Genomic DNA, 27390 nt, shown 5'->3' with positions numbered 1-27390 from the left:
TGCGAAGCTGAGTGAGCCTTCGCCATCCAGCATGACAAACTGTGGCCAACCACAGCTGTGCTGTGGCACGGTGGTGAGGAAGCCAGCCCCAAGGAAACACTGACAACACATATCACGCCAATACTGTGTGGTTTTCTTTGAATATAAAACTGTTGAGAGTGTTGGTTTTTTAAAAGCAGTGATTTTTTAAAATTTCATTCCATTCTTGACCAAAGCTTCTCTTTAAGTCATTTATTATGGGAAATTATCACACTATTTTTTCTTTTTTTTTTCTTTTTTTGCCCCACCTTCAAGAAATGATGGCGATTGAGAATTTAGTAAGTTCTCTGCATGCTGGCCAGTGTGTCACACTAACTTAAAAGACAGGGTGAGGGAGATAAGTGAATTATCCACTGGAAAATTAAATAAAAAAACTAAATGTGGTTAAAAAAGAAAGAAATAGAGAAAATCAGAACGAACCTTGTGGTGATGGATTAGAATTGGAATTACTGGAGTGACCTACTGGCCTTTAATATATCAAGGTAGATACATATGTAAACGTGTGTGTGCACACACATTTACATATGTGCTTTCATATCCATACTTATACACATTTACATATACATACTCATATATACATCCATATGCGCATATGTATGTGTATACACATACACACACACATGCATTGGTTAGTTCAGTCCCCTGCAAGGACCTGCGAGTATTGGCATCTCCATAGTAATAGAAAAACCATATCAGATATTGGTTTCTTTTTTTCTTTCTTTTTTTTTTTTTTTTGAGACAGAGTCTCGCTCTGTCACCAGGCGCCAGGCTGGAGTGCAGTGGCGCGATCTCGGCTCACTGCAACCTCCACCTCCCAGGTTCAAGCAGTTTTCTTGCCTCAGCCTCCTGGGTAGCTGGGACTACAGGTGCATGCCACCAGGCCCAGTTACATTTTTTGCATTTTTAGTAGAGACGGGGTTTCACCATGTTGTCCAGGATGGTCTCCATCTCTTGACCTCATGATCTGCCCACCTCAGCCTCCCAAAGTGCTGGGATTATAGGTGTGAGCCACCACTCCTGGCTCAGATATTGGTTTCTAAATACCTCTTTGAGAGCAGGCAGAGCAGCTGGCCCATGGGTGCAGGCAGGCATTGACTATAAGGAGACCTATTAATTTCAGGGAGGCAGAAAGTGCAGCTGCTTACAGTGAGAGCACGGGAACTTGCAGGGATTCAGGGACCAAGCTTTGGGTCCAGATCAAGAGAGGGTTTGATCCTAGTTTTGAATTTACTAGCTAATGGCAATAGCTTCCTTAACATTATTAAATCTCAGTTTCTCTAAATGGGATATTATAAGAATAAAGAGAGATGATGGGCTGGGCACAGTGGCTCATGGCTATAATTCTGACACTTTGGGAAGCCAAGGCAGGAGGATCACTTGAGGCCAGAAATTTAAGCCCAGACTGGAAAATGTAGTGAGACTCTATTCTAAAAAAATTTTTTTCTTCTTAAACAGCCTAGCATGACAGTGCATGCCTGTAGTCCCAGCTGCTTGGAAGGCTGAGGTGGGAGGATTGTTTGAGCCCAGGAGGTCAAGCCACAGTGAGCCATGATCGTGCCACTGCCCTCCAGCCTGGGCACAGAGCAAAACTTTGTCTTTAAAAAATAAAAGAGAGAGAAAGAGGATGTAAGTAAGTTTCTGGCATGTTGTGAGCACTCAGTATTCTCACCTGGAACACCAGGAAGGCATGCCGCAGCAGCAAGACTCATCAAAGAAATAAGAAAAAATCCTGAGCAAACTTTCCAAAATCTCCATCTGAGCTTGGAGGGCCAGGGACTTGGTAGAGTTCCAGGGGATTTCCAGTCCCATATGCTAGCCATGAAATCAATATGCAGTACTTTTATGTTAATTAAGCCTAGTAATACAATTTGAGGTAGGAGATCTGTCTGAACTGTGTGTTGGATATTCCCAAGAGTGGGGGTGTAGGATGAGAGGAATTATGCCAATCTGATTTTATTCCACAAAACTAATGAGCAGGGGAAATTCCTATGAAGAGGCTGGGATCTCATCACTGTTCCAACCAGTCAGTCTTAAGTTGCCTCCATCCCCGACAGTGCTTATAACCAAACTGTCACAAAGCCTTCCGCCTCCATCTCTTCATAGCTGTTCTGTTTCTCTGCATCTCAAAGGCGATTCTGAGGCCCTCAATTCTGACTTGGTTAATTCAGGCAAAACTTTCTAACTCGTCTTCCTGCCCCTAGCTTTTATGTCCTCTAAACCATCCTCCATCCTGCGGTGGACTGATTTCTCTTTTTCTAAGCATAAATCTGGTTATGCCACAGCACACTGATGACTCAAATCCTGTTTCTTCCAGGATCAACTTTGCACTTCTTAGATGGCATTTGAGGACTTCCAGCAAACAATCTGCTACAACCAATAGAGGTCATTCACACCCTGTTGTCCCTTAGGATGATATTTTCACATTTCTATCTAAGCACTTTCCCTAAGTTTTCCTTCTTTTTCCATTTTGCAAAAGATTGTTGCACTTTATATTCTGCCATTAAAAACATTAAATTCAGCCAGGCACGGTGGTTCAAGCCTGTAATCCCAGCACTTTGGGAGGCCGAGGCGGGTGGATCACGAGGTCAAGAGATCAAGACAATCCTGGTCAACATGGTGAAACCCCGTCTCTACTAAAAATACAAAAAAAAAAAAAAAATTAGCTGGGCATGGTAGTGAGTGCCTGTAATCCCAGCTACTCAGGAGGCTGAGGCAGGAGAATTGCTCGAACCCAGGAGGCGGAGGTTGCAGTGAGCCGAGATTGCACCATTGCACTCCAGGCTGGTAACAAGAGCGAAACTCCGTCTCAAAAAAAAAAAAAAAACAAAAACGAAAACAAAAAACATTGCATTTTTTTATTTTAATTTTTTTTGAGACACAATCTCGCCCTGTCGTCCAGGCTGCAGTGCAATGGTGCGATCGCAGCTCACTGCAACCTCTGCCTCCAGGGTTCAAGCGATTCCCCTGCTGCAGCCTCCTGAGTAGCTGGGATTATAGGTGGCTGGCCACCAGGCCTGGCTAATCTTTGTATTTTTAGTAGAGATGGGGTTTCACCATGTTGGCCAGGCTGGTCTTGAACTCCTGGCCTCAAGTGATCTGCCTGCCTCAGCCTCCCAAAATGCTGGGATTACAGGCGCGAGCCACTGCGCCCAGCTTCATCTTGTGTTTTGAAGAACAGAGAAATTCAGCTCGCAGGCAGAAGGGGCGAGTGCACAGACAGAAGCAGAAATGAAAGGCAGTGGAGTGCTCTTTCTGCTTCTTTATTTCAGTCTCTGCCTGAGGGCTGGTGGCATTTCTGTGCTTGTGTCTGATGAGATAAGCCAGCATCCTTATTATAAATCCCACTTCCGGTTTAAATTAGTTCCCTAGAAGTTCTGCTATTTTTAATCAAATAATCTTTTTTTTTTTTTGGAGTCTTCCTCTGTTGCCCAGGCACCCAGCCCCAAATCACCTTAAGTTAAGGAATTATGCTCAATCTTTCTGGATCAAGAGCTTGTGACTTTATCACAGAGCTCAGTGCCATATTGCTAGTTTTATTTTTGTTTTTGAGGCAGAGTCTTGCTCTCATCCAGGCTGGAGTGCAGTGGCATGATTTCTGCTCACTGCAACCTCTACCTCCTGGATTCAAGCAATTCTCTGCCTCAGCCTTCCCAGTAGCTGGGATTACTGTACAGGTTCCCGCCACTACACCTGGCTAATTTTTGTATTTTTAGTAGAGACAGGGGTTTTATCATCTTGGCCCGGCTGGTCTTGAACTCCTGACCTCGTGATCTGCCTGCCTCGGCCTCCCAAAGTGCTGGGATTATAGGCTTGAGCCACCATGCCCAGTCTCTCTAGGTTTTATTTACTATAAACCTTGCAGGGAATCTGGCACAGTTGGGCAGAGGATATGAGGTGTTGTAAGCAAGGGCTGGTAGAAGGGTGTGTATTTAGTTTATACAGAGTTAAGTAGGATATTTCACTTTCATGAGGCTTATAGTAAGCAGTTAATAGATATATGAACAAAGGAATATTTTATACCTCATAAATCTAAATCTGATAAAAAATTAGAATTTAAAGTGATTGTTAATAGCTATTGTGTCATGATGAGATATACAAACTTGGTGATCATCCTTAATTGTTGCACCTGTGGTCACTATGTTGAGGTATTAGCCATATGTTTATTTACCAGCTGCCTTCTACCTTCATGCAGCTGGTTCGCTCTATGTAGGAAAATTCTAGTGCTGACACAGGAGACCACCCAGAGAAGCTTTTGAGAAGTTGCAAACAGCTCAGGCCTGAACAAGCACTTTTCCTTAGAATACATTTTTTAAAAATTTTATTTTTAGACAGAGTCTCTCTCTGTTGCTCAGGCTGGAGTGCAGTGGCATGATCTTGGCTCACTGCAACCTCCGCCTCCTGGGTTCAAGCGATTCTTATGCCTCAGCCTTCCGAGTAGCTGAGATTATAAGCATGTGCCACCATACCCCACTAATTTTTTGTATTTTTAGTAGAGACAGGGTTTCACCATGTTGGCCAGGATGATCTCGATCTCCTGACCTCATGATCTACCCGCCTTGGCCTCCGAAAGTGATGGGAATACAGATATGAGCCATCAAGCCCGGCCTGCTTAGAATCTTTACTTTGATTTTGCCACCTTCAGCCACGTGTTGGCGTCTTGAGAATTCTCTTTCATCACTTCTTGACCCAGCTCCTCATATGTAATGGTGTTAGCTTGGCTAAGTTGGAACTACAATTCCTAGAATCCCCTTCCTTGAATAATTTGTGTTAAAGTTGGAAAAAGAGGGACCTGCGTGAGACGTTGGTCGTGGGAGGTAGATGTGAACCAGCAGCCATTCTGTAGGAGAAGGACACAGAGATATTGGCATATCCCAACTTGTCCCCACTCCCCATCACACTGAGAGACAGGTAAAGGTGGTGGTGAGCTCCTTATGTCCTTGCTCTCTGCTCCTCACCAAGCACAAGCACTTCTTCCCAAGTACAATCCCTGATGACTAAGAGGGATCCTGCTGAGAGTTCCACTTGGACAGCTGGAAGCCTGGCTTCTCACACTGGAACTTGCCCAGCTGTGCCAAGAAGGCTGGTTAGTGACTTTTCTCTGATTCTCTGATGTCTGTTTTCAGACCCCGAATTCTCCAGATTCTACAATAGTGGGTAGTAATTATGTCTTGGTTGCTATCCCAGAAGTTATCACAGCTTCTAGCATATAATTAATTCTCAATAAACATTTACTAAATAAATTATTTTTTAGGAGGGAGGGAGAGAGAGAGAGAGAAAGAGAGAGAGAGAGAGAGAGAGAGAGAGAAAGAGAGTGTGTGTGTACTTCTCTTATTGAAGTGGCCCAGATGGTGGAAATTCTATTCTGCACACTTTTGGCTAAGAGGAAAAGGTGCTTTCCAATCTTATATTACTTACTTTAAAAAGTAATTTCACAAGCCATATTCCAAAAAAAAAAAAAGGCACTATTGAAATAGAGAAACGAAAGTAGCTTGCTTGCTTAAGATCCCGGGGCAAGAGAGGAAGTAGACCAAAATAGAACTTGTAGTTATGTTTTCCTTAAGTACAACTCAAATCTACTCAGCAGCTCACTCAATTTTATCTCCCTCCCTTTGTCAAACCCACTTTCTTTCATCACTACTTCTGCCCCTGCCCATAAACACACATATATGGTCATCCAAACACCACCAACATGTAGATGTGTGTGTGTGTGTGTGTGTGTGTGTGTGTGTGTGTGTATGTTTGTTTATATGTTGAAAGTATAGCTCTCCAAAGGGGAATACATTCAAAACAATTCAACAGATATTTATTAAGCATCTATGTGTAAGAAAAATTGTGCTCTCTGCAGGCAAAGCAAGGATAAATAGAGAGCAAATGTGTTGTAGCCTTCTCACTGGAGAAACTTTATACAAATTATTTGATGTATCATATTTTTTTTTTTTAATTTTTTGAGACAGAGTCACCCAGGCTGGAGTGCAGTGGCATGATCTCGGCTCACTGCAACCTCTGCCTCTAGGGTTCAAGCAATTCTCCTGCCTCAGCCTCCTGAGCAGCTGGGATTACAGGTGAGTGCTACCATGCCCAGCTAATTTTTCATATATTTAGGAGAGATGGAGTTTTGTCATGTTGGTCTCAAACTCCTGGCTGCAAGTGATCTATCTGCCTCGGCCTCCCAAAGTGCTGGGATTACAGGCATGAGGTACCACATCTGGCCTGATGTGATACAATTCTTGGTTATTACCAAACTCCTGCCCTCACACAGTGCCTTGTCTTTCATTCCTCCCTTGAGTCTTTGGGTTGTTTCCTCATGAAAATACTCCCAAAGTAGTTTAATGAGATTCAGTAGAAACAGATCTTCCAGGTCATGGCCCATCCAAGACAACATTTTTTGAAACCTTTGAAACTTTTATTTTAAGTTCAGGGGTACATGTAAAGGATGTGAAGGTTTGCTACATGTATCATAGGGGTTTGATACACAGATTATTTCATCACCCTGGTATTAAGCCTAGTATCCAGTGTAACTAGTTATAATATTTTTCCTGATCCCTTCCCTCCTCTCCAAGAGAATATTTTATTATTTCTGAGGCAGGTGGTTCCTAACATTTGTCAGTAAACCTTTAACTGGGAAGCCTCTTAATTAAAATGCAGAATCCTGGGCTTTACTCCCTAACTCCCTTTTCCCTATTAAAATTCAGGATGTCCAGGAAATTTGTATTTTTCATAAGACGCTAAGTGATCATCTCGCACCAGTGATCTTTGGGCCATTCTTGGAGAAATGTCTAAAAACATCTGACAGAATCACCTGAAACACTTATTTTTAAAAAGGTGATTCCTGTTTTAAGTTTTTAAAATTTATATATATATATATATATATATATATATATATATATATATATATTTTTTTTTTTTTTTTCTGAGATGGAGTCTTGCTCTGTCACCCAGGCAGTAATGCAGTGGTGCGATCTTGGCTCACTGCAACCTCTGCCCCCTGGATTCAAGCAATTCTCCTGCCTCAGCCTCCCTATAGCTGGGATTATAGGCATGTGCTACCATGCTCAGCTAATTTTTGTATTTTCAGTGGAGATGGGGTTTTGCCATGTTGGCCAGGCTGGTCTTGAATTCCTGACCTCAAGTGATCTACCCACCTTGGCCTCCCAAAGTGCTTGGATTACAGGCCTTAGCCACTGAGGCCAGCCAATTTTTAATTTATTTTTATTTTTATTTTTTTATTTTTGAGATGGTCTTTCGCTGTCGCCTAGGCTGGAGTGTAGTGATGTGATCTCGACTCACTGCAACCTTCATCTCCTCTCCAGTTTAAGCCATTCTCATACTTCAGCTTCCCAAGAAGCTGGGATTACAGGCATGCACCACCACACCAAGTTAATTTTTGTATTTTTAGTGGGGATTAGGTTTTGCTATTTTGCCCAGGCTGGTCTCGAACTCCTGACCTCAAGAAATCTGCCTGCCTTGGCCTCCCAAAATGCTAAGATTACAGGCATAAGCCACCATGTCTAAAAAGCTGATTTTTGATCCCTAGCCCATACTATTTGAATCAGAATATTTGAGGTCAGCGCCTGGTAATATGCATTTTAAAGTCATTCCCCACTTGATTCTTACGGAGTCCAGAGAGCTCCCTCTGAGACGTATTGTTCAACCTACTCTACATTAAAGGCTATAAAAGCCCTCTGGAGAGAGAAATAGAAATATGCAGGGCCCTCCTCTCTAATAAACATTGATTTTAAAATCCTTCCTAATTGTTAGAATTCATTATCAGTTTATTGTGGATCTGACCATATCCTGGAAAATGGCTGAGTTCCTGGACAGTGGCCCTTATGCCCTCTGAGGTGGTCAGGATTGCTGATGGGCCCATCCCAGCCAGCCCTAGTTTGCTGACTAAACATCATCTTCAGGCTCATCAAACAGGAATCAGGACCTCAGGGCCAGGCACGGTGGCTCATGGGGGTAATCCTAGCATTTTGGGAAGCCAAGGTAGTGGATCACTTGATGTCAGGAGTTCAAGACAAATCTGGTCAATATGGTGAAACCCTGTCTCTACTAAAAACACAAAAGTTAGCTGGGCATGATGACAGGTGCCTGTAATCCCAGGTATTCGGGAGGCTGAGGCAGGAGAATCACTTGAACCTGGGAGGCAGAGGTTGCAGTGAGCCAACATTGTGCTATTGCACTCCAGCCTGGGCAACAGAACAAGACTATGTCTCAAAAAATAAATAAATAAATATATAATAATAATAATAATAATAATAATAATAATAATAATAAAAAGAACCTCAGAAGCCTAAGCAGTGTTCAGAACCATCTTCCAGGATAATGGGGACTGTGGCCTTTCTGGGGCCACCTCAGGTCACCACTTGTCTTCTCCACCCCACCCTAAAACTCTGTCTAACATTTCATACCAGATGCAAGGTTTCTTTTCTTCCTTGAGACAGTATCTTGCTCTGCCACCAAGCTGGACTGCAATGGTGCAATCATAGCTCTCTGCAGCCTTGTGAGGTTTCAAGTCTTCTTTTAAAGACTTACACTTGGCCGGGCACGGTGGCTCAAGCCTGTAATCCCAGCACTTTGGGAGGCTGAGGCAGGTGGATCACGAGGTCCAGGGTTCAAGACCAGACTGGACAACATGGTGAAATCCCATCTCTACTGAAAAATAAAAAAATTAGCTGGGCATGGTGGCTCATGCCTGTAATCCCAGCTACTCGGGAGGCTGAGGTAGGAGAATTGCTTGAACTGGGACCAGGAGGCGGAGGTTGCAGTGAGCCGAGATGGCGCTACTGCACTCCAGCCTGGATTACAGAGCAAGACTCCGTCTCAAAAAAAAAAAAAAAAAAAAAAAAGACTCATACTTTGCAAAATGTAAAGCATTTTCTGGAATTTGAAGTACTATTCTGAACATTTCCAATTTCATGAAATTTTATTTGTTTATTATGAGACAGGGGCTTGCTCTATCACCCATGCTGGACTGCAGAGGCACAATCTTGGCTCACAGCAACTTCTGCCTCTCAGGCTCAAGTGATCCTCCCATCTTAGCCTCCTGAGTAGCTGGGATTTCAGGCACACACTACCACATTCAGCTACTTTATATATATATATATATATATATAAATTTTCTGTAGAGACAAGGTGTCACTGTATTTCCCAGGCTCGTCTCAAATTCCTGGACTTCAGCAATCTGTCTGCCACTACCTCTTAAAGTGCTGGGGTCACAGGAGTGAGCCACTGTGCCTGGCACTTCCTGAAATTTAGAATGGAATACCAGATTTAGAAATTGAGGAGACTCGGGCCAGGCGCGGTGGCTCAAGCCTGTAATCCCAGCACTTTGGGAGGCCGAGGCGGGTGGATCACGAGGTCAAGAGATCGAGACCATCCTGGTCAACATGGTGAAACCGCATCTCTACTAAAAATACAAAAAATTAGCTGGGCATTGTGGCGCGTGCCTGTAATCCCAGCTACTCAGGAGGCTGAGGCAGGAGAATTGCCTGAACCCAGGAGGCGGAGGTTGCGGTGAGCCGAGATCACGCCATTGCACTCCAGCCTGGGTAACAAGAGCGAAACTCGGTCTCAAAAAAAAAAAAAAAAATTGAGGAGACTCTATAAGACTCCTTAAATAGATTTTAGAGACTTTGCTTAACGTTGGGATGGATGTAAGCTTGTCTGGCATTATTTTAATTATCTTATTATTAAATTTTAAATGTTATTTTATTTATTTTGCCTTTTTTTTCTACAACTCTTGGTTCTGTGGTGCTTTTGGCATGATTTTATCTCTACTTTTTCCTTTCTCAAATATGTAACATATAATTAAAAGCACAAAGATTGCAATGTCTACTAATTAACTGCAGGTGTGTCCTTTGATGTATTGTCGGTACTTTGAGACTAGGAAGCTGAGAAGCAATTAGGAATTTGTTTTAGAGGAGCAAGGAGACAAAATAGAATTAAGGAGTAAAATCCTCAGCCAGATTTATCATTAGGAGGCTAGTGCTTCTGCGAGTACAAGAAGTTTTGTACATATTTTTGAGACGGGGTCTCAGTCTGTTGCCCAGGCTGGAGTGCAGTGGTGCAGTCATGACTCAGTGCAGCCTTGAACTCCTGGGTTCAAGTGATCCTCCCACTTCAGTCTCCTACAGGTATGAGCCAATAGGCCTGGTAGGTTCAAGTTTCTTGAATTTCTTGATTAGACTTTCTGTCAGAGCACTCAGCCTCTTGTTCTGGTCTCCATTTCCTCAGGAAGAGTTCAGTTGAATGGGATTTAAAAATGCTATTTTTATTTCTAGAGACAAGGCCTTGCTATATTGCCCCGGCTGAAGAGCAGTGGCTATTCCAGGTGTGGTCATAGAGCACCACCTCCTGGAACTCCTGGGCTCAAGCAATCTTCCTGCCTCAGTCTCCTGAGTAACGGGGACTATAGGTGTCCCATTTATAATATATTTTAAAAGTCAATAAAATGTGACTCATTCAAAAATGCTATTTATAGCTAGATATCTTATCTCAGCTTTCTAATTTCTCCTGATTTCAAGCTGATGATAGACTCTTTTTATTCTTTTAATTATTTATTTACAAAAATAGAGAAGGGTTTTACCATGTTGCCCAGGGTGGTCTCGAACTCCTGGGCTCAAGTCGTCTGCCCACCTTGGCCTCCCAAAGTGCTGGGATTACAAGCATGAGCCCCAGCACTCGGCCCAGTGATATACTTTTATTTATTTATTTATTTATTTATTTAGAGACGGAGTCTTGCTCTGTCACCCAGGCTGGTGCGCAGTGGCATGATCTTGGTTTACTGCGACCTCTGCCTACCAGGATCAAGCGATTCTTGTGTCTCAGCCACCCAAGTAGCTGGACTGCAGACGTACACCACCACGCCTGGCTAAGTTTTGTATTTTTAGTAGAGACAGGGTTTCAGCATGTTGGCCAGGCTGATCTCAAACTCCTGGCCTCAAATGATCTGCCCACCTTGGCTTCCTGATGTGCTGGGATTACAGGTGTGAGCCACCACGCCTGGCCTCAACCATATACTGTGAAAGCAACATTATAAGTCAGCATTAAATTGAAATTTCAATTGAACAGAAGCAGGTAAATCCTTTGTTTTAATTAGTACTTTATGGGGTGATGTTGTAACAACCTAAAGGCCTCATGTATTAAGATGTGTAAGGAAATACTTTTTTCCCCCTATTCTTAGAACTAATGCTCTGTGCTTGCCCGATGGAGGAATTCAAGTGTAGTTTTCAGGGGCTGAGCTCTCCTGGTGTAAGCTGCTCCGTGGCAGATGCAGGTTTTGTGGTGCCAGCCTGAGAACCAGCCAGAGATTCTCACCACTTCAGCTCTGCAGAGAATCCTAGGCCATGAATCACATGCTGTATCTTGGAACAGGATAATGGATTCTGGTCTGCTTTGTCTCCCAAGGAACAGAGCACCTGGAGATTGTGACTTCTGCCTCTAAGAATAGTGGAGAAGTCTGCCTATAGCTGCAGCCATTATTGTCTGTTTTGGCCACACAATAATGTGTCTAAGGTATAGAAACCCACTCTAGAGCAAACAAGATGGGTGAGTGGATGAACGTTTTTGTAAGGATGCAATGGGAGCCTTATGAATACAGGGACTATGATCGGGTCAGAAAATATGCAGAACTTAAAGGAGGTAGCTCAGGAACAAAACTTGACCTGGGTTCAAATCTGGCTCTGCAACTTACTAGTTGTGTAATCATAAACAAGTCAGTTTCATAGCCCTTTATTTTTTATTTTTATTTTTTTAAATTCATTTATTTTATTTTTTTGAGACAGAGTCTTACTCATTCACCCAGGCTGAAGTGCAGTGGCACGATCTCTGTTCTGCAACCTCCACCTCCCAGGCTCAAGTGATCCTCCCACCTCAGCCTTCTGAGTAGCTGGAACTACAGGTACACGCCACCACACCTGGCTACTTTTTGTGTATTTTGTAGAGATGGGGTTTTGCCATGTTGTTCAGGCTGGTCTCAAACTCCTGAACAAGAGTTCAGGAGTTTGAGACCAGCCTGAACAACGTGGCAAGCAACATACCCACCTTGGCCCCCACCCCAAAGTGCTGGGATGATAGAAATAAGCCACTGTGCCTGGCCATTTTATAGCCCTTTAAACTCTTTCCCCCCCTTAACTGTACTAGGGAAAGTATTAATTTCTTCCCCCTTAATCTGTGAGGATCAGATGCCATGTAAAGTGGCTAAAAGTGGTGGCTAGCAAGGAGTAGGTGGCCAGCAATGTACTTTAAAAATGACTCCAGTCCTCTAAGCCTGGCTCATGGGTCATTCCCAGAAATAGAAAAGATAGAGGAGATGATTTAGGGAGTAGGAGATGAATTAATTTTAGTTATGTTGAAATTTTCATCTGAATAAGATAGTCCGTAGGAAGTTCCCACAAATTGATATGCATCTGGGAAAGAAGCCAAGGCTGGCTGGAGAATCAGATTTGAGACCCATCCAAAGAGAAATGATAGTTACATTAGTGAGAGCAGAGCTGCTCAGAGTACTGAGGCAGAACAAATAGACTATGGGCAGACACACATCTAAGGGAGAGAAGAATGAGAGAAATAAGCAAAGGAGTGGACAGACAGGTGAGACCATGAGAGACTAGCACAGAAGGGTGGAGAATATTTAGGGCTGTTATTTGGTGATTTTAAGGTTTTTGCAGATGTGTTTTTTTTTTTTTTTTTGAGGCGGAGTTTCGCTCTTGTTACCCAGGCTGGAGTGCAATGGCGCGATCTCGGCTCACCGCAACCTCCGCCTCCTGGGTTCAGGCAATTCTCCTGCCTCAGCCTCCTGAGTAGCTGGGATTATAGGCACGCACCACCATGCCCAGGTAATTTTTTGTATTTTTAGTAGAGACGGGGTTTCACCATGTTGACCAGGTTGGTCTCGATCTCTCGACCTCGTGATCCACCTGCCTCGGCCTCCCAAAGTGCTGGGATTACAGGCTTGAGCCACCGCGCCCAGCCAGATGTGTTGTTCTGTTGTTATCTTAGAATTGGTGTTATTACTAGAGAAGTTTTATAATAGTCATTAGAAAACTGTAAGCTGCATTTGTGATTTATACATTGTTAAAAGAAAAAAAAGTCACTTTCTGAAAGTAGAATGATAACACACACACAGATACACATGTATGAGAAATTGTCTTCATATTTGAAAAGGGTAGTTGTGAAAATGTTTTGAAATGTATGATCTAAAACCTTGCCCCTAGTTATAGTCCTGGGAGAATATGTAATGTGATGTGATGAGGACAGCACAAAAATTAGAATAAGGCAGTCTCGGGTTCAAATCCTGTGACCTTAGAAAAGTTATTCATGCTTGAGGTGCCTCCATTTTTTCTTCTCTAATATCCCTAAAATTTCATCACTAAATTAATAGCAGCATATATTGTATGATAATTAAATAAGACAATGTATATGAAGTACTTTGAACAGTTAGTGAATGTTACCACACTATTATTGTTTCTGTGGTAGGTGTTGATGATTATCTTTTGCATTCCTTCTTGTGCTTTAGTTTTAACGCTAGGTGGCAGCAGTGCCTTCTTAACCAATTAAAATGACACTTGCTAGCTTTCTGGCATAGAAGAGATGGGTGAAGCCTTACCTAATAGGAAGATTAGTGTGTAGGACACCAGCAGAGCAGGGCAGAAAAGATAAATAGAGATAGCAATAGAGATCAGTATAGAGACATCAATAAAGATTAAATAGAGGGAGGAAGGGAGAGAGAGAGGAAGAAATTTTAGAAAGAATTTGATATTTTCAAAGGATATACTGAAATAGTCTTTGTGCGGGAAACTAGATCCTTCCACCTTCTAGAAAATTGCATTATTTTAAAATGCATATGGGGAAGTGGTGGGTATCATGTATTTTTTTGTGTGTTGACAACGTTAAGGATCTGAAGTGGTCCTGGATGAGCCTTAGCAAAATAGCCACATAGCAAATGTCTGTAAAGTGTAATATGTTTTACGGTTCATTTTAATTTTAGTATTTACCTTAATTATAAAAGTATGACCGTTTTCCTCTATATAAAACATTCCTTCTACAATAAGATATTTAGTGGTATCTATTGCTGTCTAATGCTATCTATTGCTGCATAACCATTATCCCAAAAGTTGGTGGCTTAAAATGAGGAAATAATTTTTTTTCTTCAGACAGGGTCTCGTTCTGCCACTCAGGCTGGAACACAGTGGTGACCACAGGTCACTGCAGCCTCGACCTCCTGGACTCAAGGGATCCTCCTGCCTCAGCCTCTAGAGTAGCTGGGGCTATAGGTGTGTGCTACCATATCCAGCTAAGTTTTTTTCTACTTTTTGTAAAGTTGGGGCCTCACTATGGTGCCCAGGCTGGTCTTGAACTCTGAGGCTCAAGTGATCCTTCTGTCTCAGCCTCCCATATTGTTGAGATTACAGGCAAGAGTCACCATGGCCAACGATGAACATTTATTACCCCATATTTTCTGAGAGCCAGGAATCCTGGGGTGACTTAGCTGGGTGGTTCTGGCTCAGCATTTCTCATGAAGTTTCAGCCAAGACCTCAGCTGGGGCTAAAGTTATCTAAAGGCTTGACTGGGCCTTGGAGAATCTGCTTCCAAGATGGCTCAATCACATGGTTGGTGGCAAAGGCCTCAATTCCATATGAATTTCTCCACAAGGCAGCTTGAGTGTTCTTTCAAATGGCAGCCAGTCTCTCCTAGGGTGAGTGACTCAAGAAAGACTGCAAGAAGGAAGCCACAATAACCTTTTTTTTTTTTTTTTTTTTTTTGACTGTCTCTCTTTCATCCAGGCTGGAGTGCAGTGGCACAATTTTGGCTCACCACAACCTCCGCCCCCCGGTTCAAGCAATTCTCCTGCTTCCACCTCGAGTAGCTGGGATTACAGGCACGTGCTACCATGTCCAGCTAATTTTTGTGTTTTTAGTAGAGATGGGGTTTCTCCGTGTTGGCCAGGCGGGTCTCGAACTCCTGACCTCAAGTAATCCACCCGCCTTGGCCTCCCAAAGTACTGGGATTACAGGTGTGACCCACCACACCCGGCCGCCACAGTAACTTTTATGACCTCATCTCAGAAGTCATACACTGTCCACCATATTTGTTCACAGTGAGTGACACAGGAAATAACACAATTACCAGGAGTTTTATAAATATGCTGGAAATGGAGTTCCTGTATAGAGAAATCACAGGCCTGACCTCCTCTGGTGTGGCCCTGGATCTATTTCTACATCTAGAAAAAGATAACACGCCATGGAACCATGAGGATCTTCACTTCTAAGGTGGCCTGTCCCCTGTCTGGATATGACCTCAAATAACTTCTCTGTTTTTTTTTTTTTTCAAGATCGGGTTTCACCATGTTGGTCAGACTGGTCTTGAACTCCCGACCTCAGGTGATCTGCCCGCCTTGGCCTTCAAAGTGCTTGCATTACAGGCATGAGCCACCACGCCCAGCCTCTGTCTCTGTTTTTTCGTCTCTGAAATAAAATCACCTAAGAAAGTGCCTTTCAAATTTTTTAGACCCGTTTTAAGGACTGTATTTTACATTGAGCCTGAACACACACACACATACACACACACAAACACACATATGTGTATATGTGTATATGTATAAGACAGAAATGAAAGTGCCACAAAACAGTACCTTCTTACACTTATTTGTGTGATGTACTTTATTTGCCATCCTATGCTAACTCATTTTTAAAAATTCAAGCCAAAATCTACTACACTGGCCTCACAGTCCACTGAGGGTTTCAACATTCTTTGTGGAAAGAAAACACCCACCGTCACTCCTTGGTGCTCACTTTTCATTGGTGCTAGAGCAGAAATGCTGAAGAGCAAGCAAGTCCTTCTAGTTTCTAGGAGGCACAAAAGCACCTTTGAAATATGGGTCAGCCCTGCAAGCCTATTCTAATTAGAAGGATCAGAGGTTGCATGTCAGGTGGAAAGGTTACTTTGTTTATCTTTATCTTTTTTTGTTTTCTTCTGAGATGGAGTCTGGCTCTGTCACCCAGGCTGGAGTGCAGTGGGGTGATCTCAGCTTACTACAACCTTCACCTCCTGGGTTCAAGCGATTCTCCTGTCTCAGCTTCCTGAAGTTGGGACATGCCAGCCAGGACACTACAGGCACACGCCACCACAACTGGCTAATTTTTGTATTTTTAGTAGAGACAGGGTTTCACCATATTGGCCAGGCTGGTCTCGAACTCCTGACCTCGTGATCCTCCCGTCTTGGCCTCCCAAAGTGCTGGGATTACAGGTATGAGCCACCGTGCTCAGCCCATCCACCGTGCCTTGTGCATCTGTGTTTATTTTTAAAAGATGGCTTTTTAATTTGCCACATGACTCTGGGCAGTCCTTTAGCCACCCTGAACCCATTCGTCAGCTCCACAATTGCACAACTGGGATAATGAGTAGTATCTCTCTTGCCTGTTTCATAAAGTTATTATTAGGCTCACAATCAATTAGGTACTTATTGCATGGCGGAAAATCTCAGGGCAGGATCTTTAATCTTCACAACAGCCCTCTAAGATATAGAGCATTATCCTTGTTTTATAGACGAAGAAATTGAGGCTTAGAACAGTGACATACGCGAAATCTTACTGTTAAATCTTAAGTGGCAGAGCTAGAATTCCAAACCAGTTCCAACACCAAAACCCTCACTCAAAATGGAAATGTAAGCTCGTTTCATTTGACCATAAGGGGTGGCCATCTGATCTATTCAGATGAAGAAGTATGGAATGACCACAGTGTAATAATGGCTTTAGAAACTGATCCTGTCTTGCTTTGAACACGAACACCTGAAACATCAGACGTGGGCCTTGAGCTCACTGCCTTCACCCACTGCAGCGTGAGAACACGGACAACAGAGCTTCGGTTCCCGGTTTCCCAGATGTCAGCAGCCACGACTGGGCGCGTTTCTTTAAATGGCGCCCCCAAAAGAAGTCCAGATCGCTTCGATGCAGCCCCCCTACGTTGGAAACCAACGTACAGTTCCCAGGAAAGGTCTGGCTTACAGCCCTCTCTTTGGCTAGTTGGTTGGGTTCCCAGAGCGCGGCCTGCCCCGGCCTAGTCACCGGAGAGCGGACCCCTGCGGGGTGGGATGGGCCCCACAAAGCCCTTTATTGAGGTTCCGGCGTGACGTGGGGCGCCCCGGACTCGGCGCCCGCCGGGAGCGGCAAGGAGGCCGCGGGGCGGCTCCGAGGTGTGTGCGCCGCCATGTGCGCTTAGCCCGGCGCGCTCTGCCCTCCGTCCCTCGGCGGCGGCCCGTGGAGCCCCTCGAGCCCGGGTAACTAGGCCGCCGGCGCCGGCTCGCGGGGACCCGTCACCCTGGAAGCCCCGCGCCCGCAGCGCGTTCCCGGCGAGTCGGAGGCCGGGTGGGGCCCCTGCGTGGGAAGCAGCCGAGGCTGAGGCCGGTCCCTTCGCCGCGGGCTCTGCGGGCTGCCGAGGCCCCCACCCGTCCCGGGAACCGGTTCCTCCCGGGCCAGGAGCATCCAGGGAGGGGAAGGAGACTCGCCCCGAGTCGGCGTGCAAGGGCGGGGGCGCGGGAGTGGTGCTGAGGGTCCGAGTGAGGGAAAACCTGGGAAGGATTGTGCTCGGCTGAAAGCGCCCGGGCCGGGTCGGGTCGGGCGGAGCCTTTGGTAGCTCAGCGCGGCCACGATCAGACACGTTGGCACAGCGGTGCTGGAGCTGGTCTGGCAGGCTCAGGCAAGGGCAGAGAGCGCGACACCGAAACTTTGTCTCAGGATGACGAAACTTACCTGGCATTTTCTCCTTATTCCGTGGCAAGAAATGAAAAAAAAAAAAAAAAATGAGTTCATGGAAAATGAGCGAGAACACGGTTTTACATTTGGGGTTCAAGTTCAATGAACACTTATTAAGGACTTTCTGACATTCAGATATGTTTTTCCTATTATTTGACTACAAACTGTTCACATAAGAAGCATTAATTAGGTGCGTTGCAATCATTTCAGGTAAAGTGAACAGAGTTATCTGTGACATTCCATCAGGCACCTACGTAAGGAAATCGTACTGTAAAAACTCAACATGGCTTATGGATTGCCAAGAAAGAACACAGTGAAAACCATTTTGCGGGGCTGTTGTTATAATGTGTAAGTATTTTTTTTTTAAATCAGGGTAATCATTGATTGGGGTGGGGAGTATCTTTGCTAAATAAAAGGACTGGACACTGTGCTCCCATGAGATACTGAGCTATACGAAGTAATTTCAGGTGTCTGGGTTCTGATTTTTTAAAAAGGCTGCTGCTTTTATAAGAATAAGTTAATTATCTTACTTGGTCTTTACAACACAACACTTTAAAGTGAGAACATTGAGGTTTAGGAAAGTCTGAACTAAGTCACAGTTCTGTAGTAAGGAAATGCCAGAGCTAGATTCGGAGTCTTCTTGTTCTAAGACAGCGTTTTCTGCTTCCACCTACATCTTTTAAAAACTTTGTTTAGATTCTCCACATCTTCCAGAAAAAAGCCCTGGTGTCAGATGTATCTTAACAGAGCACCTAATTAGCTGGTACAAAGGGTCGGTTTTGAATCCTGTATACTTTGGCAGGCAGCAGATGGACAACACATGCTTTCCAATCAAGAAGACCTGGACTCTCATCCTGGCCCTGCTCCTGGCTCCGTAAGGCCACCCCTCTTTGTACCTTGATCTCTGCATCTACAGGATGCATATAACAATTGGCTATGAGGTGTGGACTATAAAAGAAGTTGTGTAGGTAAAGTACTTGCACATTGCCTGTCATCCAGTGAATGCATAGTGAGCACATGCTGCAACCACATAGTAGATCCACTCTGTGGTATTGTAGGGCAGTCTTTTCTTCTCTTTTTTTGAGACAGTGTCTTGCTTTATCACCCAGGCTGGAGTGCAGTGACACTATCTCAGCTCACTGATGCAACCTCCACCTCCCAGGTTCAAGAGATTCTTTTGCCTCAGCCTCCCAAGTAGCTGGGATTACAGGTGCCTGCCACCATGCCCAGCTAATTTTTGTATTTTTAGTAGAGACAGGGTTTCACCATGTTGGCCAGACTGGTCTCAAACTCCTGATCTCAAGTGATCCTGCCTTGGCCTCCCAAAGTGCTGGGATTATAGGCATGAGCCACTGTGACTGGCTGGTCTTTTCCTTTCTTAAATGTTTGATTTTGTTCTGTTAATCTCTCTGTCACAGCTTATGGCATGTTTACCATTAGGCATCAACTGAATTTGTCTGTTAAACAATATTCTATGAAGTAAATGAGAATTCCCTGTGGGGGTTATAAAACCAGAGCTATAGGAAATTCAGAGAAAACTCACTGTTGCATTTTGCTTAGTTTTGTCAGTTTAGTATGTGTTTAGACCTTGAACTACAGGCAAGTACCATTATCCTAAGTATCATTACAAATGTAATTTTTAGTGAACATACTCCTATTTCTGGAGAATGATTTAAAGCACTGATTCCATGGTTTTGGTTATGCAGAATTTTATATCATGAACAATCTCTGCAGGGCTTTCTCTTTCATTCTCACAAGAAAGTATTTGATATCATATTATTTATAAGAATAGCTCAGTCAAGAGGAACAGAATGGTAGTAGTGCTCTTCGGAATGCATTTGCCAAAGTAACTCCTTACCTGGGGCTTTTTGTGATTCAGTGTTTTTAGAAGACTGAGAAAACAATACACTGAAAACTTTTCAAGCAGTATAGAAGCATATGACAGGAAAATAAAAATGCTCTCTCTCCCCATCCCATTCCTAGTCCCACTCAGAGGTAAAATGTCTTATATGTTTTCTAGAATTTCTGTGGCTACACAAGACACACACACGTATACACACACATATGTCTTTTTAACACATGAAATGGTATTGAACTTTGCTCTGTCCACCCCCTTCCAATATATCTTGCATAGCCTATTAGGTAAGAGCACTGATTCTGGAGTCTGACTTACTAGGTTCAGATCTCAGCTTCACAACCAATGTCTTTGTCACCTTGGGCAAGTGGTTCTCTGCTCTGCAGGTTCCTTCCTTCCTTCCTTCCTTCCTTCCTTCCTCCCTCCCTCCCTTCCTCCCTCCCTCCTTCCCTCCCTCTCTACCCCGTCCCTCCCTCCCTTCCTTCCTTCCCGCAGGGTCTCACTGTCACGCAGGCTGGAATGTTGTGGCACAATTGCATCTCCTGAGCTTGAGCAATCCTCCCGCCTCAGCCTCCTGAGTAGCTGGGACCACAGGCACCCGCCACCACGCCTGGTGAATTTGTTTTATTTTTGGTAGAGATGGGGTCTCACTTTGTTGCCCAGGCTAGTCGCAAACTCCTGTTCTCAGGTGATCTACCTTGGTCTCCCAAAGTGCTGGGATTACAGGCATGAGCCACTACACACAGCTGGAGATCTTTATTTTTTATCAAGATAGGATATCACTCTATCACCTCAGTGCAGCCTCAGCCTTAGCCTCCTGGGCTCAAGTGATCCTCCTGCCTCAACCTCTTTTGTAGCTGGAACCACGGGCATGCACCACCACATTTGGCTAATTTTTTGATTTTTTGTAGAGATGAGATCTCATTACATGGCCCAGGCTGGTCTTGACCTCCTGGCCTCCAGGGAGCCTCCTTCGTCAACCTCCCAAAGTGCTGGGATTATAGGCATGAGCCAACATCCTAGGCTACTCTTCAGCTTTCTAATCTATAAAATGAGGATAGTGGTAGCACCTGTCTCTTTCATACGGTTGTTGTAGTAATTACATGAGTTCACGTGTGTAAATTGCTGAAAACAGTGCCCAATAGTAAGTGCTATATAAACATTAACTGTTTTCTCGCTTATCTTTCCAAATCAACATACTCCTTATTCTTTCATTACGTGTATGTACCACAGTTTGTTTAATCAGGCTCTTCTTGATAAATATTAAGGTGAGGTGATTTTATTTCTTTTTTTTTTTTTTTTTTTTCATTTTTGAGATGGAGTTTTGCTCTTGTCACCCAGGCTGGAGTGCAATGGTGCGATCTCGGCTCACTGCAACCTCCAACTCCTGGGTTCAAGCAATTCTCCTGCCTTAGCCTCCCAAGTAGTTGAGATTATAGGCGCCTGCCATCACCCCCAGCTATGTATGTTCACTAGACATAGGGTTTCACCATGTTGCCCAAGCTGGTCTTGGACTCCTTGATCTCAGATGATTCACCTGCCTTAGCCTTCCAAAGTGCTGGGATTACAGGCATGAGCCACCACGCCCAACAAATGACACTTCAGTGAACTTTCTTATACATTTTTGTAACTTGTTCAAGTACGTCTATAATATTTGTAGACTCTAAGTCACTCCTGAAAGTTAGATGATGAAGTATCAGGAAGCTGGAACAGGCAAACAAAGGGGTGACTGGTGTAACACGATCACTTCCCCTGCCTGGGCCAAAGCAGGTCTTTCACTTTCTTCACGCATATGAGGCTGAACTCATATTGACTGCAGGTGAGAAACATGTAGTTGATACTTTCAAATTTCAGAATTAGGTGAATGAGAACAATTTTTAAACATTCGTAGTGTTTATATAGCAGTTATTTTGAATGTTGTAGTTTGGAATTTCATCCCCATTCCCAGATCGCACACTCAAAGCCTGGCCTGTGCCAAGCACCCTGCTCAATGTATGATTATGTCCTTCTTTCCTTCTTTAATATAACCATATTTATATATTTTTTGAGTCAGAGTCTTGCTCTGTCGCCCAGAGTGGAGTGCAGTGGCCGAATCCTTGTTCACTGCAGCCTCCGCCTCCTGGGTTCGAGCAATTCTCCTGCTTCAGCCTCCCAAGTAGCTGGGATTAAAGGTGCCTGCCACCAAGCCCAGCTAATTTTTGATTTTTTTTTTTAGTAGAGATGGAGTTTCACTATATTGGCCAAGCTAGTCTCGAACTCCCGACCTCAAGTGATTGGCCCACCTCGGCCTCCCAAAGTGCTGGGATTACAGGTGTGAGCCACTGTTCCCAGTCAATATGACCACATTTTTATGAGCTACAAAAGACTCTGGAGCTTACAGTTCTTATCTACATCCTCTTACATGGAAAGATTGGATTGACTCCATGGAGGCTGAATCAAAGTTCCTGGCATAATTTCTGGCCATTGTTCAGCATGATTTCTACATTAGCTAATATAAATCTCCCTCTCCTGTCTGGAAAATTCTGAATACTTCCCCCCCAACCCCCCATAAACCAAAATGCCTCGTGGCAAATGGAACTGAGAATTAATGTCTTCTGCATCTCACATAGTAGGTGTTTAATCAATATTTATTGAATGAATAATGAATTTTCGTCCCAGACAGGAACCCTGGGATCTTGCACTGCTTACAAAGACCTGGTACACGAACCTAGCCAATATCAGCTTACCTTTCTTGGAAGAAATTTCGTTTGGTGGTTCTGTGCAGCTCACAAAATATAACCCTGTTAAAGATGGACTGCTCCCTTCTGCAGAATGTAAGTTCTTTAAGTTCTGCTTTCCTAAGTTATTAATTGTGTGTGTCATTTGCTTATCAGAGAAATGTTTAAATCTGTGTATTTACACCCATACCTCCTATCCTTGTAGCTGTGTCATCTCGTTTATTATTCAAGAATGTGGATTTTGCTGTATGATATTCAGTTCTGAGTTAGTTATGCCTGATGAAAAATGTCAGATTGTTTTGTATATTTTCTTTTTCAGCCATCAAACTTGAAAGGGAGTATGAAGCGAAGCGTCTCTGTAAACTCAAATATCAAGAAAATATATCTGAGGAAATTCAGCTTCTTCTAAGGGAAAGACCAGCTGGTTTGAGAAGACCTCTTCCATCTAAATGACAGTCAGCTCATGACTGAATCTGTACTCTGTCTCTTGCATCCAAAGGGATGAAGGTCTGTGGACCTTCCATTGTGTAAAGTTCAGGGCAGATATTTGAACCCCCACTGGCGAATGGGCCACTGCCCACAGCTATGGGTTAGTGGGCAGCTCTGACAGATCTTCTGAGTCCCTGACATACTTTTGTTCCCTGTACCACAAGCGACAGCACTGTAAGTAGATGAAAATGCATTTGGAGTTGAGTTATTTGAGCTATTCATTTTAATTTTTGTAAAATCGCACTAAAAGGAGAGGAAACTTCTTGTCAGCTGCATTGTTTTCAAGAGACATTTTGAATACGCATCTTTGAATCCCAAGGAGGGACCAAAAACAAGGCAAGAGAGAAATTATCTTAAAAATGATAAAGTGAAGCATTTTGTTTGGTTAAGAAAAATGATAAACTTCATTTTTAGTTCCTTTCTAGTTTCCAATTTTCAATGAAACATCATTGAATAGTCACATGTGGTTCTTTAAAGTAGCAAGTAGAACTTACTTTGTTTTTGTTGTCCTAAAAAAATTGTCAGGCTGGGGGTGATGGCTCACACCTATAATCTCAGAACTGTGGGAGACTGAGGTGGGAGGATCGCTTGTGCCCAGGAGTTTGGGGCCAGCCTGGGCAATATGGAGAGACCTGGTCTCTACCTAAAATTAAAAAATTAGCTGAGCATGGTGCTGCGTGTCTGTAGTCCCAGCTACTTGGGAGACTGAGGTGGGAGGATCCCTTGGGCCTAGGAATTGGAGGCTGTATTGAGCTGTGATCATGCCTCTGCACTCTGGCCTGGGCAACAGAGTGAGAATATGTCTCAAAAAAAAAAAAAAAAAAAAAAAAAAAAGTCAGTCTTTTTCCTTCTGCCTAATTTCTTATTTCCTATCTGGAATGACCCTAAAGCATATGGAACACACATACTTATGTGAAAGTGACATGCAAATACACAGAAGGTCTTACGAGGAAAACACGGAGTGACTGGGGGATGAGGAATTGATTAACTGGAAAGTATTAGATTTGGATAAACCAATTCTTTTTTTTTTTTTTTTTTTTTTTTAAGACGGAGTTTCGCTCTTGTTACCCAGGCTGGAGTGCAATGGGGAGATCTCGGCTCACCGCAACCTCCGCCTCCTGGGTTCAGACATTTCTCCTGCCTCAGCCTCCTGAGTAGCTGGGATTACAGGCATGCACCACCATGCCCGGCTAATTTTTTTTGTATTTTTAGTAGAGACGGGGTTTCACCATGTTGACCAGGATGGTCTCGATCTCTTGACCTCGTGATCCACCCGCCTCGGCCTCCCAAAGTGCTGGGATTACAGGCTTGAGCCACTGCGCCCGGCCCTGGATAAACCAATTCTAGCATTCGAATCCAATAAAGCATACTTTGATATTAATGTTGCATTTGAGCACAGTTTAGTGTTTTTTAGATGATTCAGCAGGCATCTTAGGATCTTCTGGTATCTTTTATTTTTTTATTTTTATTTTTCACCCAGGCTGGTGTGGAAGTTTCACTGCAATCTCCGCGTCCCAGGTGCAAGCAGTTCTCCTACCTCAGTCTCCCAAGTGGCTGGGACTACAGGTGTGCACCACCACACCCAGATAATTTTTGTATTTTTTAGTAGAGACAGGGTTTCATCATGTTGACCACGATGGTCTCGAACTTCTGATCGCAAGTGATCTGCCCACTTCAGCCTCCCAAAGTGCTGGGATTACAGGCACGAGCCACTGTGCCTGGCTGATCTGGTATCTTAGCTTCGTTATGAAAGACACTGTGGCATGCTGTTTAAGAGTATAGACTTTAGACTGGGCCACCTTTCTTCAAATCCCAGGTCAGCTGCTTATAGCATGGGGAGAAATGCCGGATATAGACAAAGCGGGAATGGAGGCAGCAAACCACTTGGTTATGTACGCATCTGTGCAACAACCTTGCATGACCTGCACATGTACCCCAGAACCTAAAGTAAAAAAAAAAAAAAAAGCAGCATGGAGAATTTGTGTGCAAAATATCACATCCTGATGTCGCCACTATGTAACCCCGGAGCATGGATATCATTTTTGTGGTCTGCCCTCTGGAGCCACCAGGGAACCCTAAGCACGTCACACCTCACCTCACAGCCTGGAACTTTTAGTTAATGGTGTTAATTGGGGTAAAATTAATATGCTTCCATCTGCTGTCCAAAAGGCCATCAGGATGGCTAAGTAGTAGAAAAGAGAGTTTTATTGGCGATATCAGTTTGCGAATTGGGAAGAGAGTCTCTTGAGTCGACTGAAGGTGCTCTTTCCTCGAAGAGAGAAAAGGCCGGCTGGGTTTTAGGCCTGGCAGGGTCTGCATCACACAATAGAGTAATACATATTCAGCATGTTTTGGGAAAAAGGTGTACACAGGTATGAAGGTAGTCAAGCAATGGGAAAACGTGTATGTAACATACTTCCCATGTTCACTTTGGGGTGGAGTTTTAGCATTAAAATGAGGTGGAGTTTGGCTCTGTGTCAAATGTGAACTACAGGATGCAAAGACGGTTTGTGAGCACCCACTATAAGCTGGCAGAAACTGGCATAGGCTTATCAGCGAAGAAGGTTTGTAAGGCTGGTCCTCTGTTCAATCAGAGTTGCAGTGGTCTGGGATGTAAATCAGGGTCAGGAGGGCTATGATAGCTCCTATTGTTACGGAGTTTAGCAACAGTGTGGTTTTTCTCCTGGGGCAGGAATTTAGGAAGTTGTCATACCAACTGAGCCCTGAACCCTTGACACCATAATCATTTTTATTTCCTTAACGTTATGGACTATCTTAGTTAATTAAGAGGCATCCGTTTTGATCTCTCAGATCACACATCATTTTTCGTAACTTTTTTTTGTCTTTTTTTAATTTTTCATAACTTTTGAAAGTGAATGAAACATGTATCTGTTTGTAAACAAAGTCGGCCTGAATAAAGCATTTTAATATTCCTTGAGAAAAGACGGAATTTGAGAAAGCTTTATTTACTCGTGATTTTCTTTTCTTAAGAGTCCTGCTTCCAGCTTTAAGAGTCTCTTAATCATGAGTTTAGGCAGATGTTTCTAAACCTCTGAAAACTGCATATATTGAAATAAAATTACATTGCAAAATTGAGTAATATGTGTATATGTCTCTCTCTCTTGAAATGCCCTAAAAGCAGGAAAAAAATGCTTTCTTATGTCAGTGTTCCAATGCCTAACTCATATAGGCACTCAGTAGACATTCATTGATTGAAAATTTTCAGGGCCGGGCACAGCAGCTCATGCCTGTAATCCCAGAAATTTCGGATGCCAAGGTGGGCGGATCACCTGAGGTCAGGAGTTCAAGACCAGCTGGGCCAACATGGTGAAACCCCATCTCTACTAAAACTACAAAAAATAACCAGGCATGGTGACACGTGCCTGTAATCCCAGCTATGAGGCAGGAGGAGAATCACTTGAACCTGGGAGACGGAGGTTGCAATGAGCCGACATCACACCATTGCATTCCAGCCTGGGCAACAAGAGAGAAACTCTGTCTCAACAACAACAACAACAACAACAACAACAACAACAACAACAACAACAACAAAATTCAGATGGTGAAAGATCTATAATAGAATGCACTTGATAGTTGCATTCTTATATTTTATTTTTTTAATTAAAATAAATTTTTTAGAGACAGGGTCTGGCTCTGTTGCCTGGTGCAGTAGCATGATCATTGCTCACTTCAACTTTGAGCTCCTAACCTCAAGCAATCCCAGCTACTTGGGACTATAGCTACCTATGGCCCCACCATGTGTGTCTAATTTTTTTTTTGTTATTCTTTTTGCGATAGGATTTTTTTTTAAAATCAGGAGATAGCCATGATATGGCTAAATATGGGACTAAAACAGTTCAAGACAAAAGTCAAAATGAACACAAATATAAAATTTTTACATAAAACATCTTAAAGTTACAACAATTTAATTAAAACTGAACAATTCAGCTTCAGTGGCATACAAAAATTCGACTTCTTTGCATCTCCACTTTCCCTTACTTTGGAATTGATGTCAGAAATTATATCTTTCTATATTGTGTATTCATTAACAATAATTTATAGTTATTTTTTATGCTTTTGTTTTTAGATTCTATGCCAAACTTAAAAGTGATCTGCTGGGCGCGGTGGCTCAAGCCTGTAATCCCAGCACTTTGGGAGGCCGAGGCAGGTGGATCACGAGGTCAAGAGATCAAGACCATCCTAGTCAACATGGTGAAACCCCGTCTCTACTAAAAAATACAAAAAATTAGCTGGGCATGGTGGCACGTGCCTGTAATCCCAGCTACTCAGGAGGCGGAGGCAGGAGAATTGCCTGAACCCAGGAGGCGGAGGTTGTGGTGAGCCGAGATCGTGCCATTGCACTCCAGCCTGGGTAATAAAAGCGAACCTCCGTCTCAAAAAAAAAAAAAAAAAAAGTGATCTACACATTACCATATTATAGAATTTTATATATATATATATATATATGTTTATATATATGCACATCCATATATACACATACACACACACACACACACACACACACACACACACACACAC

At 43.4% G+C, this 27390-nt stretch overlaps 1 protein-coding gene across 1 annotated transcript; it reads left to right on the top strand.

Moving 5' to 3' along the window:
- Window positions 1-16881: 16881 nt before the first annotated feature.
- On the top strand, window positions 16882-25908 carry C3H4orf36 (chromosome 3 C4orf36 homolog). Its single transcript, XM_074396406.1, has 4 exons — window positions 16882-17032; window positions 18001-18138; window positions 22304-22458; window positions 22682-25908. The coding sequence occupies exons 2-4, from the start codon at window positions 18074-18076 to the stop codon at window positions 22813-22815; spliced, it is 354 nt and encodes a 117-aa protein (XP_074252507.1). The 5' UTR covers window positions 16882-17032; window positions 18001-18073; the 3' UTR covers window positions 22816-25908.
- Window positions 25909-27390: the final 1482 nt, after the last annotated feature.

This window comes from Saimiri boliviensis, chromosome 3 (genome assembly GCF_048565385.1).
Source record: "Saimiri boliviensis isolate mSaiBol1 chromosome 3, mSaiBol1.pri, whole genome shotgun sequence".
NCBI lineage: Eukaryota > Metazoa > Chordata > Mammalia > Primates > Cebidae > Saimiri > Saimiri boliviensis.
Note: the sequence above shows the minus strand (reverse complement) of the source record. Positions and strands in the feature narration are given on the sequence as shown.